The 15705-nt window shown below is 43.9% G+C and overlaps 1 protein-coding gene across 27 annotated transcripts in view; it reads left to right on the forward strand.

Moving 5' to 3' along the window:
- The window catches only part of LOC118229204 (receptor-type tyrosine-protein phosphatase S-like), a 193063-nt gene extending 178687 nt beyond the window's left edge, over positions 1-14376 (forward strand). For all 27 annotated transcript variants that reach the window (XM_035420955.1, XM_035420954.1, XM_035420968.1 and 24 more), the window contains 8 exons: positions 1779-1933; positions 2295-2580; positions 4059-4237; positions 5486-5612; positions 6063-6188; positions 8336-8490; positions 9010-9145; positions 9479-14376. In XM_035420955.1, coding sequence (XP_035276846.1) covers positions 1779-1933; positions 2295-2580; positions 4059-4237; positions 5486-5612; positions 6063-6188; positions 8336-8490; positions 9010-9145; positions 9479-9547 — 1233 coding nt within the window. In that variant the 3' untranslated portion in view covers positions 9548-14376. The remainder of the gene's footprint in view (positions 1-1778; positions 1934-2294; positions 2581-4058; positions 4238-5485; positions 5613-6062; positions 6189-8335; positions 8491-9009; positions 9146-9478) is intronic.
- Positions 14377-15705: the final 1329 nt, after the last annotated feature.

The raw sequence follows: 15705 nt of genomic DNA on the forward strand, positions 1-15705 counted from the left end.
GTTTTGAAATTTATGCCATGAGCCACGCGACCCATAAGCAGGCTGCAAGCGTCTGAAAAAGAGAGAAACATCAGGAACTAGGCCGGTTCACTTTTAATTACAAGCCGTATTTATTCATGCATTTATTCCTTTCAGCAGTGCAGTAAGGCCCAGTCCCAATTTGCTGGACCTGCTTTTTTTGCACATTTGCATGAGCTAGCACAAAGTTTTAGGGTAGGCCAGTACAAAATATGCCAAATGTTAATTAGGAGGAGAGGATGTTCAGGGCTCTCCAGACTCCTTGATATTAATGCAATTCTTGGCTTAAAATCGAGGCTTCTAGGTTCTCGGTTAATTTAATGTTTACCTATCAGAATGTCATAGATGGTTTAATGCTGCTTTAAAATAGATTTATATGATGTGTTTATTCACCGCACAGCCTGCAGGGACTGCAGTGAGAAAACCTTATATAAGTGAGAGCAAGGAGCTGTTTACAAAAGAGCAGAATTCTGTCAAGCTGGTCTGGGAGTGAAAATGATTAATGCATCAAAGTTTCTACTTTAATTACCACTTCTCGTTATAACTATTATTATTTTATTAATATTACACTATAATAATATAAGAACTGGTCAGACGTAATTATTATGTAACTAACTAGCTAGCTGTAACGCCTTAATGATTTAATTATGGTGTGTTCTTCTTGCCAGAAATGGTAGTCGAGACTATGGTGTGTTCTTCTTGCCAGAAACGGTTTTCAAGAACTGCACTGTGAACTACCACAACTTTGTCAAGAGCTGGACATGGCGTTCCGCCTCACCGACAGTGTTGCCACGGGTGCAAAGCAATGATGGATAAAGTGTGTCCCGGAACTGGGGCGTTTTATGCTCCCTGCCTCTCGCGAGCGGCCTTTTCGGTTACCTTACAAACACTATTAATTGAGTGTCACTCAAAATGGAGGCTGAGTGCTTGGGGAGCACGCTGAAGCCGGGCTTAAACTGTATTGAAATGTAGAGTAATAGATTCCTGGAGGAAAACTGCACCGGAGGGCAGGGCGGTGAGAGTTTTCTGCTGAGAGAAATCTTTTTCTTTTGGGCAGCAGCCTTCAGACCCATCGCTCCGCTTGCATCCCATAGCTCTCGTTGCAGTTAGCACAATGCAGAGGCTGGGATAGAGGCAGGCCGTGAATTAGAAGCATCAGCGAACAGGACGCGGGCATTGATTTTGGACCCCGGCTGGTTTACGCATCACTCTCTACTGTCCTTTGCGCTGGCTGCTCTCTGTGATCTGACAGTCCCTCCATTAAAGATGGAACACCAGCATTAAGCCCTCTGCTGGAGTTTCTCTCTTCTTTGGCCTGGGGTTGCTGCTGGCTCCCTTGAAAGATGCGGTTTATTCCAAGCCCCATTGTCTAAGGCCGCTGTCCTTGAGATCATTACAAATGCTGTTGCAATAGGCATATGAGAGAATTCTTACCCATAATGCAAGGTTGACCCGAACAGAATTTTTTCACCTTCATTAGAAAAGAATAACATTGATTCACATACGAAAACAAAAGATGGCTTTATGTAAGTAAGCAAAACAAAAAAAGCATTACAATTACCAACAAATAAGCAATATAAAGGAACAGGCTTCCTGAGGTTAATGGATGTTGTGTCAGAGGTCGTTGCTTCTGCTAAACCACATTATAACCCCACTCGCTCTTACAGATCATGCTAATGAGCGATTACCTAACGAGAGACTCAGCTGAGCATCCAACAGGTGACCATATTCGTGTTGCTGTTTCCTCCTGCCCCATCCAGAACGGCTCCAGTGAAAAGAGGGAGGTGCGGCAGTTCCAGTTCACCGCGTGGCCCGACCACGGCGTGCCGGAATACCCCACCCCGTTCCTGGCCTTCCTGCGGAGAGTGAAGACGTGCAACCCCCCTGATGCCGGCCCCATCATTACTCACTGCAGGTCAGAGGAGGCGGCAACCTGTCCCGCCAGTTACACGCAACCCCCCTTAAATGGTGGATTCCAAGGAATTTCAATGATAGGCCAATCAAGAGAAAAAAAGTATAGTGCAATTAGCGTAACTCTCAGTGGAATGCTGTATTATTGTTGTTCATTTATTCACATAATGAATGAACAACAATTTTCTCAAGTTGCTTCATTATGCTTTCTTTTCCCTCTCCCTCTTACCCTCCAAACTTTCTTCTTGTTTCCCTCTCCCTGTAACCTCACCACTTCCTCTTACTCCATTTCCCTTTCCTTCCGTTTCTTTTCTTCTCTTCACCCTGTACGTCTCTTCTCCCCGCTCCCCCCCCCCCCCCCCCAGTGCCGGCGTGGGCCGCACGGGCTGCTTCATCGTGATCGACGCCATGCTGGAGCGCATCAAGCACGAGAAGACGGTGGACATCTACGGCCACGTGACGCTGATGCGCTCGCAGCGGAACTACATGGTGCAGACGGAGGACCAGTACAGCTTCATCCACGACGCGCTGCTGGAGGCGGTGGCCTGCGGCAACACGGAGGTGGCCGCCCGCAGCCTCTACTCCTACATCCAGAAGCTGGCGCAGGTGGAGAGCAGCGAGCACGTCACCGACATGGAGCTGGAGTTCAAGGTAAACCGGCCGAGCGGCGTCGGGCGACCGGCCGAGCAACCGGGGCGACCAATCAGCAAGTCAATCTGCCGCCCAGTCAACCGATAAAGGAGTCAGTCGGCCAACCAATCGACCGGTCCGCAAGTCAATAGCGAGTCAATCATCCAATCAATAGATCAAAATGAGTTAGAGAAAAATGCTTAATGGAACTGGAATAAAGCGGTGGCAGTAAGGGCAGATTGCAGTTTGCAGTTTTTTTGCGAAGCTTTCGCAGAGGAGATTAAAGAGTTTGCCGTGCTGATTGCCGGGCTAATGAGAGCCCGTGAAACAGTAAAACAACTTGAGTGGAGCTGAGTGGAGAAAGGCATGAAATGGTTTTAGATTAAATGGCAGCAACGTTGTTGGGCATTTATCTAGTGCTTAATAAAGTTTTTACTCAAATCTGTTCATTCATTATTCAGAGGCCTGGAATGAGTAACGATGTGTCAAGCACTCATTTATTTTTCAGCAGCTATCGGGTGATGTGTTTTCTGACTCACGCTCCTCCCGGTATTGGTGTGGACGGAGATCAAAGGTGATTTTGGCAGGCAGGGAGGCTGGGAGATCTCCAGCAGGTAGATCACACTGTGCTGGAACTCGGGGAGAGGCAGTTTATATTCATCCTGATCCAGAGATACGGAGGAGACGCACATCATTATGCATGATTAAAATCTGAGCCGGAACTTTAATGTTTGTTAAAGACGACAAGAAGTTATTTTCTGAGACCTCTATTTGGCCTTGTGTGTGGGATGAAGTGAAACTGTTGGCAAAATGATTATCTGGTACATCGTAACAATAATGATAACAGGAGAGTTCTGAGATTATGCGGAAGCATCACTTAAAATAAAACACTTATGAATCTTCAGAATCAAATTTGCATGTAGCATGACTACAGTGAATTCAGGCAGGATCATTCAAATAGATTTTGTTGGTCAAATTAGAGCCAGTTAAAATTAATCAGAAGGTGATTGTTGGTTGAGTGGAGGTTTTGGAAAGCAAACCATTGTAAAAAGTGAAATTAAAATGTTTTCTCCTGGGTAAATGGTAAATGGACTGCATTTATATAGCGCTTTTATCCAAAGTGCTTTACAATTGATACCTCTCATTCACCAGAGCATTTAGGGGTTAGGTGTCTTGCTCAGGGACACTTCGACACGCCCAGGGTGGGGCTCAAACCGGCAACCCTCCGACTGCCAGACAACCGCTCTTACCTCCTGAGCTATGTCACACCTCCTGGGAAAAGCCTTAAATGGCTGAATATGCTGAATGAAGCACAAGCAGCAGGACCTTATGTATATGATGAGCTTATATGACTGAAGGTGGTTGTATGGTATGCCGTGGTAATTGGGTTGTCATGTTGTACCATAGCGCAGACCCACACAGTTCTGAAGGTTAGGGTGTGCCAAGGTCACCAAGCTGTCCTGTGTGAGGTAAGCTCACCTCCGTCTCCTCCATCACAGCGCCTGGCCAACTCAAAGGCCCACACGTCCAGGTTCATCAGCGCCAACCTCCCCTGCAACAAGTTCAAGAACCGCCTGGTGAACATCATGCCGTATGAGACCACCCGCGTGTGCCTGCAGCCCATCCGGGGACTGGAGGGCTCGGACTACATCAACGGCAGCTTCATCGACGGTTACAGGTGAGCCGGGGAGGGTTCTGCTGGCCTAGTGCGGTAAAGACCCCTGCAGCCACCATAGGCTCTAATGCAGGTTCACGTTGTGTTATTTCCCTACCCAATTACTCACTGCAGATTTGCCTTTTGTTATTACCTTAGCTAATTACTCCTTGCAGATTCATGTTGTGTTATTATCCAAGCTAATTACTAATTGCAGATTCGTGTTGTGTTATTTCCCAAGCTCATAGTAGTGACACATAGAGACAGATACTTAACTTTTTGCCATGAAAGTGCCTATGTCACTGTCAACGCTGGAGACACAAATTTAAAAATTAGCGGCTGAACTCATTTTTATCCTTAATCCCTGGGCAGGTTAAAACTAAAATATTAATACCCAGTATTACTCTGTACCAAGCAGTTGGATGGCTAGATTAATGTGTTTTTTGTCAATTAGTGTACAAAAATTTTACTAACACTTGGCCAGTTAATGGAGTGAGTCTGTAAAGAGATTGAATAATTGTCATTTTTGTGGAAAAATGAAATTTCATTATGTGAAATGAAAGCATTAGCATTGCCTATGCTGTACGCTAGTTTCCTACGCTTTATTAGTTTAGCTTTAGCTCATCCTTAAAAATCGATGAGATGCCATGAACTAATGAGTGGTGCAGTCAAGAGTACTGTCCTAAAATTCTAATTCATGATTGGTCAGTGGTCTCAGTAACCAATATGATGCCTATGTCATAAGCTTTTCTACTTCTCACGCACAACTCGGCTTCTGTGCTACTAGCTTAGTGACTCCAAACAGAGATTTGACATACTGAATTATGAATTTGCCCTGCCTCATCACATAACCTGGTTTTACTCTAAGCATTATTGTTGAAACCTGGATTTACAGTTTTGTTATTATCCTTCCTAATTTATAATCGAAGATTCATGGTTTGTTATTACCCTGAGTAAAACCATGTTGTGTTACTATTCAAACTAATTATTCATTACTGATTGTGTTAATAAACTAGTTAAATAATGCTATCTGTTACTACCATAGCTCTGTTGCCACCGTGCCTCTGTGTTTATCTCCTGCGTGATCGGAGGTTCCCAGTGTGGTCTGTCTTAAAGTGCGGTGTGTGATCCTGTCCCTTAAGTGCTGGTCCTGAATTATTTTCATCTTTTTCTTTTCATAGTGGTTGATGTTTATTATGTTTGAGTGAACTGATCTTGGATCAGCTGTTCATGAGCTTGTGTGTGTGTGTGTGTGTGTGTGTGTCGCCCCAGGCAGCAGAAGGCTTACATCGCCACACAGGGTCCACTGGCGGAGACCACGGAGGACTTCTGGAGGATGCTCTGGGAAAACAACTCCACTATTGTGGTGATGCTGACCAAGCTGAGGGAGATGGGCAGAGTGAGTGTCTTGTTTCTGTCCTTGCTCTGCAGATGTTGTTCAATTTTCCTTCTGTTCTATTGTAACTCTGTTACAGTTGTAATTTACTACTGTGCATTCTCAGCTGCCTGACCTCATTTTTTTTCTGACAGGGCAGTATATAATGTTATGTGCAGTGACCTTGGGCTTTATTCAGGCGCTGTATGGACATTTTATGTTGTACTGTAGGTTTATTTTTAGCAAACATATATCGGGCATTAATTTTGTCTCAAAATTAACATTGCAGTGATACCGTACGTGTGCCTGTAAGTTTAGCAAAGTTTCTGGTTTTATAGCAGAGGCTAGCATATGCATGCTCACAGGTGAAAACCCTGGAGATATATTTTAGTGGATCTGACTGATGTGCTTGGTGTGCGCGCGCATGTGTGTTTCTCACTGTGTGTGTGTGTTTGTGTGTGTCTGTGTCCACAGGAAAAGTGCCATCAGTACTGGCCAGCTGAACGGTCTGCCCGGTACCAGTACTTTGTGGTGGACCCTATGGCAGAGTACAACATGCCCCAGTACATCCTGAGAGAGTTCAAGGTTACAGATGCCAGGGTGAGTGTTACCTCCCCAGCCTCAGAATCGTGGCCTTCACACGTGTGAGCACATTTCTTTGAGTGCGTTACACGCCCGGGGTCAGCAGCTAGCGTCCTACTCATTTTCTCTGTGTTTGGTTCCTCCGAATCCTTAATAATTACGTAATTAAAGGAAATATTAAATTGCGCGAACACAAATACCGTGCTGAAGTGAACCAGTATTTTACTCTGGAAAATCTGCTGGGTGCATTGTGCCAGCAGTGCGGCTCAGCGGCTTGCTCATTCAACGCCGGGCGCAATTAAAGAGAGCGAGGGGAGTGGTCCGGTGCGCAGGTCTCACGCAGTGTAATTGCTGGTTTGCGTGATGCAACCCCCGGTTCATTCCTTGTTTGTTTACCCGGAGGTTTTGCGCCGGGCCCTTTGGGGAGGGTTCATCAAAGGGCAGCGAAACAGCGAGCGGTCAGTCAAAAAAGCGCTGTCTGTGGCCTTGGCAACGGCGTTTCCTTGGGAATGCCAAACGTTTTATCGTCCTCCAGCAACAGCAGGCTGGGAGCTTCGCGTCGGAGCCAACAGAGCGCTGTGAAAAGGAAACGGCCAGGCTACCTAGATAAAATAGTTCGCTCGGGGTTCGCCGGTTTATCGCATTTTACTGCACGCTACCTCCCAACGCTCCTCCCCACATCGACCTCTAGGACGGAGGGGATTGGTCAGCGCGTGCTTCTGTGCAGTGGCAGTGGCAGGCAACCTAAGAAAGGTGAAGCACTCAGAGCAATAATCTTTGCGAGGCCTAATGATGATTAAGTGGTGAGAAGCGGCTGCTTTTTGTGAGCAGCTAGCGTTTCATTTGTAGCTCTCCCGGAGAATGAGAATGGATGAGCCTTTTAATCAGAGGCGACCTGAATAAGCTGTGCGAGCGGAGAGTGGGAGGATGGCTGGGGGCTGAGGGGTGTGCCGGCGCGCGCTGAATAACAGGAACTCCGTACTCGAGCGCTGCTCCTTTCATTCCGAGAAAAGGTTAGTCACTCAACGCCGGGTTGAGCAGTTCAGTTCGGTTAATTTCGGTTACGCGGATCAACATGTGGTCGTGATCTCATTTCCTTTCGCTCCCTTTCCCCTTTTCTTACCTTCTTGATTTTTGTTTCACTTTTAATTACTTGTCGGGGGGGAGGCTCTTCAGCGACACACGTGATGAAAAGATCAATGGCACGCCGTTGTCTTGGAGGAAGAATAAAGGCCACGCGGCCGTGCGGTGCCTGATGGGAAACTGACGGCGGCGCCTGATTACTCGCGTGTGACTGCAGGCTCTGACGCGGGAAGGCCACTTGGGCATTCCTGCCAGTTTGATGCTGAGAGCGCTAGAGGCTAAAAGCGAGCTGGGCTGGGCCTCGTTCGGAGCACGTTGGCGGCGGCAGCCTGTTCTGCGTTTTCCCCAGCCGATCGCTCTCCTGTTGTTTGCCCAGCGTGTCGCACCGTGCTGGCTTCCCCTTCCAGTCATCCATCTTAGATCGTGTGCTCAACCGATCAGCCAGATTACTCTGTTTAATCCCTGAATGAAGATGCTCGTCACGCCACATGCATTATTAAGATGCGCCTTAACCGTGGTGTTATTCCAAAGAATAGCAACCAACAGAGATTTGTTTGGAGCGATACATGAGAGAAGAAGTGGGGGGAATTGGTGTCCTGGTTTTCGACAAGATGAGAAATTTGATGGTGCTATTTACTTGCGGCGAATGTGTAGGCCTGATGGAAAGTTTTGAGGCCACCTGTGACTGCCCAGCATTCACTTAATGTGTATAACATATTTTCTTAAATTTGGAATATTGGGAAGGACCATTTGTAGATATACTAGAAATTATAGTTTGAAAATCTACCCCCAGGGAAAGCATTTCGTTTCACGGTAAATGGGTCTAACCTGACAGACTTATAAATGATATGTACATCCAACTAAAACGATTTAGTCTCTCATAGGACCACACCGATTGTGTTTTTTTCTCACCGAGTCATTTTTCATGAAGTCCTTTAATGGAAGGTGTTTAATCTCTGACAATGAAAGCCACAAAAGCCGAAACAGCTGCTGCAACTTCAGAAATTTGGGGCAGGCTTATTCATTTGGGGCAAACGCCCTCTTACCTGCGGGACTTTTTTCGCTTCCTCTCTCTCACTCAGGATGGTCAGTCCAGGACAGTGAGACAGTTCCAGTTCACGGATTGGCCGGAGCAGGGCGTGCCCAAATCCGGTGAGGGCTTCATTGACTTCATCGGGCAGGTGCACAAAACGAAGGAACAGTTTGGCCAGGACGGACCCATCTCTGTGCACTGCAGGTGAGTCAGAGCACAAGCCATACATCCTCAGTCCATGAGTGCACTCTTTCTTACTAACCCCACAAGACTGAGGCAAAGATATATTGCTTCACCTTACAGAGGATTACAGTTGCATTGTACCCCTGAAGAATTTCATTATTGCTGCTCAGGCAACTGTCATAGTGCACGTATGACAACGTTCAGAGTTTCAACTTAGTTTTAATCTGTTACAACCATATATCAAAGGATTTCCTCACCTTGGAAAGGATCACTGGTTGGCTATGTATTCTCCATACATGTTATACATGTCTGAACTACCAGCTAGCTTAGGTTGTTAGCAGGTTAAAATATGTTACCAGTCTAAACGCTTACCAATAGATAGTGTCTGTGAGAGAGGCAGGAGACTAGTGTGAAATGCAGGGTGGGGGACAAAGCTATAACCGAACAAGGGGTCAGATGAGCTGTGCCGTGGAATGTGCTAGAGCAGCCATGTTGCATGGTCCAGGAGTCTCACGTGGGCTCCCATGTCTTGTGTTCCAGTGCGGGCGTGGGGAGGACCGGGGTGTTCATCACTCTCAGCATCGTACTGGAGAGGATGCGCTACGAGGGGGTGGTCGACATCTTCCAGACCGTCAAGATGCTGCGAACACAGAGGCCGGCCATGGTGCAGACTGAGGTGAGAGACTCACTAGCGCTAACTGTCCTGAGCCAAGCTCTGCACAGGACTGTGTCCTCATGGTCAGAGTACCGTTACACAATTGGTTTATTTGCATAGTGCTGTAGATTATGATAAGTCTTCAAGTGGGATGCTTTTCTCTGGCCATGACTCATTCACAAATGTGTTTCTATGCAGCGCCAGCTGTCACTTACGAAACTGTTAATGAATGCTACACATCACTATGCCATTATTATAAAACACTGCAGTTAAAAATTCTTAGCTGTGGAAAAGGTAGTCTGTGAAGTTTAAGTATTGACTGTGTCCACTTTGTGTTTTTTTTTTTTTGGACAGGATGAATACCAGTTTTGTTACCAGGCAGCTCTGGAATACCTAGGAAGCTTTGACCACTATGCAACATAAATATAAGCATCTCATCACTGATTCCATTATCCCCCAGTCTTCTGAGCCATGGGAACCTGCTTGAATTTTTTGATGACAACAACCTAAACCGAATGAAAACTTGAACTCAATTAGTAAAAAAAAAAAAACACAACATCAATCAAGAACACATTCTGTCTGGACTCACAGCACACTGAATGGATTGTGGGAAGGTATTACAGTGGAAACAGAGAATATACATGCCTTCTCAGGACCTGTCTCGTAAAGGAACCAAAAAGTGGCTCAAGCTGTAAGGAGGAAACTATTAAGTGTTGGACTGCTAACCTGACCTCAAGTCAAGTGCCCAGATGCAGAAGATATACAGTGTTTTGTGAACATCTGCTGAAAAAAATATAAAGAAAGCAAACGTGATATTTAAAAACAACGGAAAAACAAGCAAGGCTGTCTTAAAGGACTAAAATACAAAATGGTTGTGGGAAGCTGGAAATGAAATATGGAGGTAGTGTTTCTTTACTAGATCAGAGGATTTTTCCAGGTTTTGTGGCATACTGAAGCTATCTGGGATGTGTGCCCTTCAATGTAGCCACTGTGGGCACACAGTTCTGGTCACAAAGGCTGACAGAAGAGTCCACAATCCTTTTCAGAAGTGAGCCGCTGTCACCTTAGCAAATCCAAACCTTGTGACACTACAAAGGGCCTCTGCATCACTGGGGGAGCAGTCCCATTTCACAGAGCCAAGAGGTGTGCTTTGGGCCAGTGGAGAAAAAAAAACTTTTGTCTTAAACAAGGAAGAGAAGTGTCGAAGCCTGATTCATTTACTCAAAACTCCATGCCAATTGTGTCACTCCAGTTTCGCTTTTATGGATGAGTTCTGAACTTTAAGGCCGCTCGTTTACAGGAACCAGAGAGAAAAGCACAGCTGTTGGCTTGTTGAAAACAAACCCAAAATCCAACTTGCAACTTGAGTCATGACACTTTCTCATTCCTTAGCAACATTAGCCAACAACTGAGTTGTTGGCAGTGGTTTGTGTAGATGTGGCATCATTCCATGGTTGACAAAGCTTGAGAGATCATAATCATGTTTTTTATGATGCTGTTTTTAGTATGATTTACCTTTTGTGCCACTGGTATGTGATCTGGTGTGTAGTGGAGTATCAGGGTGACTGCAAGACTGTAGTAGCGAAGAGGACAATAGGACATTGGAATGGTGTGGACTGGGAGCAAGCTCTAAATCCCGGTCTTCACAAATATGCCCATGATAGCCAGCACCCTTTGCAAACGTGTTACCGTGATAGTCATTATGATGAATATTATCATTTACTTTCATTTTAATTGTGTCTATACCAAACATGCTGCTTTATAGTTTACTGTAATGCAGCACTGCACTGGTACGTGACCATGGGGAAATGTGACGGTCTGCACTTAGACTGTATGAACTATGTATGAACACTGTCCAGGTCGTCAGTGATTAACAGAGGCGTCTTTGTGTGGGTTGAGAGTTTGAGCTGAGCGGCTCCTTCGCATCTCGGCCCTGCCAACCTAGACCTCTCCATTTTAAAATTTCAGAGACTGTTGGCATAATAGGTGTTCTAACACCTGTTCTATCTGTACTTTTGGAAGAAAAAAAAGCTTGAAAGGACCACAACGATCATGTTTGACTGCTCTCTGTCCTGATGGGAGCTTCTCTGTGGTCGGGCAGCGCAAGGTCCTCCACCCATAAATGGATCCATGATCTGAAAGCACAAGGTTGTTCACCCATGGATGGATTGATAGATTCTCAGCACAAGGTCCTCCACCCACAGATGGATCCCACAATAGGCAGCACAAGGCCCGTCGCCCATAGAAATATCTATGATCTGGAAGCACAGCATCACCCACAAACAGATCTACGGTTTGGCAGCACAAGGTTGTTAACCCACGGAAATATCTATGATCTGGTAGTACAACATTGTCCTACAAACAGTTCTATGATTCGGCAGCACAAGGTCTTTCACCCACAGACAGATCTATGATCTAGAAGCACAGCATTACCCACAAACAGATCCATGATTTGGCAGCACAAGGTCTTTCACCCACAGGCAAATCTACAATCTGGAAGCACAGCATTCCCAAACAGATCCACAATTCGGCAGCACAAGGTCTTTCAACCACAGACAGATCTACAATCTAGAAGCACAGCATCACCCACAAACAAATCTACGATTTGGCAGCACAAAGTCTTTCACCCACAGAAAGATCCACAATCTGGAAGCACAACATTCACAAATAGATCCACAATTCGGCAGCACAAGGCCTTTCGCCCACAGACAGATCCACGATTTGGAAGCACATCACCGCCCACAAACAGATCCACAATACGGCAGCACAAGACCTTTCACCCCCTTTTTTTAATGGTCAGTTCTGGCACAAATACACGCAGTGATCCTCGGGACCTATTGCGAAAACTGACATGAAAAGACATAAAACAACACGAGGAACCCATCCAATTACCTCTTTCAGCTGGACGGTCATGGCATTGCGTTCATTTGTTCTGTCTGCTGAAACCGCCTACAGTGGGGCTGATCCTCCCAGTTGGGAAAGTGGACATGCGTGACTTGCAGTGGTGACCGTGAATTCACGAAGACTGCCGACCTACAAAAGAACATTCTTCCAGGCATCAGAACGAATGTGTGTGTACACTTTCTGATGTCTGCTTTACTCATAAACTGAATACCTAACCCCCAAAAAAGTTTCCCTGGGGGGGTCAGTGCTTTTGTGTGATGAACAGATATTAATAGGTATGTACACTAACAGTCATAAATGGAGCTGTGATTAGTCTCTTTCTTATTTCCAAAAAAGCCTTATTGTTATTGTTAACATGAAACATTAAAGTTGTCTTATTTTTGTTGTTGTTTAACCTTGCTCAGCTGACGTTTTTTTTACAGAAATATTGTTTGCATTTTGTACATCAGCACGATAAATGCTTATTTGTTCATATTATTTTAAAAGCCATTCTATTTTTCCAGTGTAGAGGTTAGTGTAATGTGTGTTTGTGTATGTATATATATACATATATTTGTATAAATATATATGCTCCTACATACAACATATATTTAAAGTCGGAATATAGATCTATATCATCCAGAATGTTACTATATATTTGGCTTATATTTTTATGTTTTGTACCACTCATAAACTTTGAACTGATCATGTACAAAATATTTCTTCTTTTTTTTTTTTTTAGCTATTTCTTTTCATAACCTTGGGAAATATCGTGCGTTTCTTTGGAAACGATGAAGGGAGGTGTCTGGCCAAGTGCCATTGCAACCCTTTTTAATTCCTACCACTAGGTAGAACTGCCGATTGTGAAGGGAGAGTTGTAATAATTATTGTTAATATTATTATTGATAGTAGTGATAGTGTTGGTACACCTGTCATTTTTAAAGTTCTAGATTAACTGATCTACTAAACATTGAATTTCATTAATAATTAGAGTATTATCAATGATGTATTTGATAGACTAATTCTACTGTACAAGGTGAATATTCATAGTGCAGTGTTTTTTTTTTCTTTTTTCTTTTTTTAGCCCTACTTTGAAGTTTGTTTTTATATTTCATTTCATTTCTACTTTTTTATTATTTGTCTGTACTAACATAAACCATTTGTTTTATAACAATGACCCTGGATAGAATGTGTATAAATAAACAAATACTGTTTTTTTTAATCTCTTGGACTTGACAGTTTGTTTTGAAATACGAAATATAACTATCAGCTGCTATCTGTGAACCTGCTGGTGTTCTTCAGAAGCCTCTCACCTTAAGCTAAATTGGTTTTATAATTTTTTTTTCATTTCTTTTCTGAACCAACTGGTTCCCTTGCTGTGCTTACCCCCGACATAATGTGCTACATTGTGATGGAAGCTGAAGAAAGCCCCAGGTGGTGAATGGTAAAACAGGCCACACTGAGGGCCACGTCACAGATTGCGCCGGACATAACCACAGTGATTTCACCGGTAAATGTCTTCTCTTCGTCAGTACACCTTAGAGATGAAGGTGTGGGGAGCTGGTTCTCCCACTGCCCAGGCCAGGTTCAGGCTAGATAATTTCAGATCTTTATTCTGCCCCCACCCCCACCCCACCCTGAAGTCTGAAAGGCAATTCCACGTGAATTAGAAGGGCTATGTGCAGAGTGCCTGAGAAGCCACGGTGTACCACAGTCCACTGCGGCTGGCAGCATTGCCTGGATTAAATGTTTGCTCAGTTAAAGTGCTGCAGGATTTGTTTAGCCTGGAATACAAAGGGTTGCATTGTATGCCTCTGTTCTCATCACTGCCTATGATAAACTGTGTTTGTGTTGTATGGCATTGTTAGAATATTTTTATAGTGTATCAGACCCCCTTTATACTTTCAAGGATGCAGAATCGATTCAAAATTGATTTAATTTCAAGCAGACAAGAACCATGCTAGACAATGAAAAAAGTACAGTGCCAGATATACAAAAACAGAAACGAATGTCTCTGCATTGCTAGAGGTTCTTTGAGTGGTTAGGTGTGCTGGAATTTTGACATTCTGAGAACATGATTTTTATTTTTAACTGACATTAAAATTTAAGAGATTCCCTCAGAATTCAAGACCATGTTCCGTTAGTTCAAAATCTTGTGAAGTTTCCCAAGAGTAACAATGGAAGGTCCAAAATAAAATGAAAAATTAAAAGAATCAGCCAATGACAGGTGTGCACATGAAAATGTTTTTCTTTGTATGTGGGCCAAGTGCTATCGCCTTCAAATTGTTACTTCTAACAAACAGTAATTGGTTGAAAAACACCATGTAATTAGATATGTTGACTTTGTATTAAAGAAAAGGTTGTCTGAACATGTGTCTGTCCATTTCTGTTTATCGAGTTTGGTGAAGTATGAGTGTATGGTTCACACATGGTCACACAATATAGAAGCCTATTGTTTCCGTAGGCTTCTTTTTCCCCTCAACATCCTTCTTTATATAACTCCTGAGATTTAGCGGTCTGGACTGAACTTTGTGTTATGCCCTTGCATGGTGTGAAATAATTTTTGCAGAATTAAACAAATGCACTCCTGAGACCTCCTGTGCCACCATTTGCTTGTTTACTTTTGCTGCAGTGAACTGTTTGGGGAAAAGCTAGAAACAGGGAAATTCACTTATATAGTCTTCTTGTACGCAAAGGTAGAATCATGATAATGATTAAAATGTTTGATTTAAAATTCAAACTAACACGTCTGGGTGTACAAAATTTTCCAAAAATATCTTCTGGGAATCTTTTTTTCTTAAAAGATTAGTCATTATTTGGTTATCTGCCACACCCAATGCAACCCATCAAGGGCCTGATAACAAGCTCATAAATGGAACCAGGATTGATAGAGCAGGGAGAGATCTACAATATGCAGTGTGAGTAGCACAGTAAAGGAGCGAGAAAATCTCCAAAAAAAGCAAAATATCATGCAGGGGTTGCTGTCAGAAACCGCATAGCTGGTCTTCGTCAGGCCAGCTGTAGCTATTCTGAAATTTACAAGACCCTAAAGGCAGAGTAAATCCCTATTTCTCTAGCAGCTATTGAGAGAATAGGTCAACGCTTTGAAACAACAGGTAATATTGCCAGAAAGAAAGGATCTGGAAGGCCCAGAGCCTCATCATGCAGGGATGACCACCTGCTGAAATTTACAGTCCTCAAAGACAGGAAAAAAAGCCTACAAAAACAGCAGAATTCACGACCTCAGAAAACAAGACTCTATCGCGAAGAACAATAACCAGAAGGTTATCTAATGCAGGTTTTGTGTCTAGAAGATGTGTTAAAAAGCCATTGCTGTCTCGGAAAAACATCAAAGACAGAATGAAGTTTTTGGCAGAATATGGAAAGTTTGATTCAGAGTGGTTCAGCAGAGTTGTGTGGAGTGATGAATCACAATTTAAGTTGCATGGTGATGCTCCAGAGAGGTGTCTTCGAAGATCTGGTGAGAAACAACAGTGAATGCATCTCTACCAAAGTTAAGCATGGAGGAAGAAGTGTCATGGTGTGGGGAGCCTTTTCAGCTGCTGGTACTGGTGAGATGCTTCACTGTGAAAAGTCAATTAATGCATTGGAATATAGGAGAATATTGCAGAAAGGCTTGCTTCCCACAATTGAAAAGTTGTTTTCTGAAGAGGAACGATCAGATTTTTTTTTCAACA

The sequence above is a fragment of the Anguilla anguilla genome, chromosome 6 (genome assembly GCF_013347855.1).
Source record: "Anguilla anguilla isolate fAngAng1 chromosome 6, fAngAng1.pri, whole genome shotgun sequence".
Classification (NCBI taxonomy): Eukaryota; Metazoa; Chordata; class Actinopteri; order Anguilliformes; family Anguillidae; genus Anguilla; species Anguilla anguilla.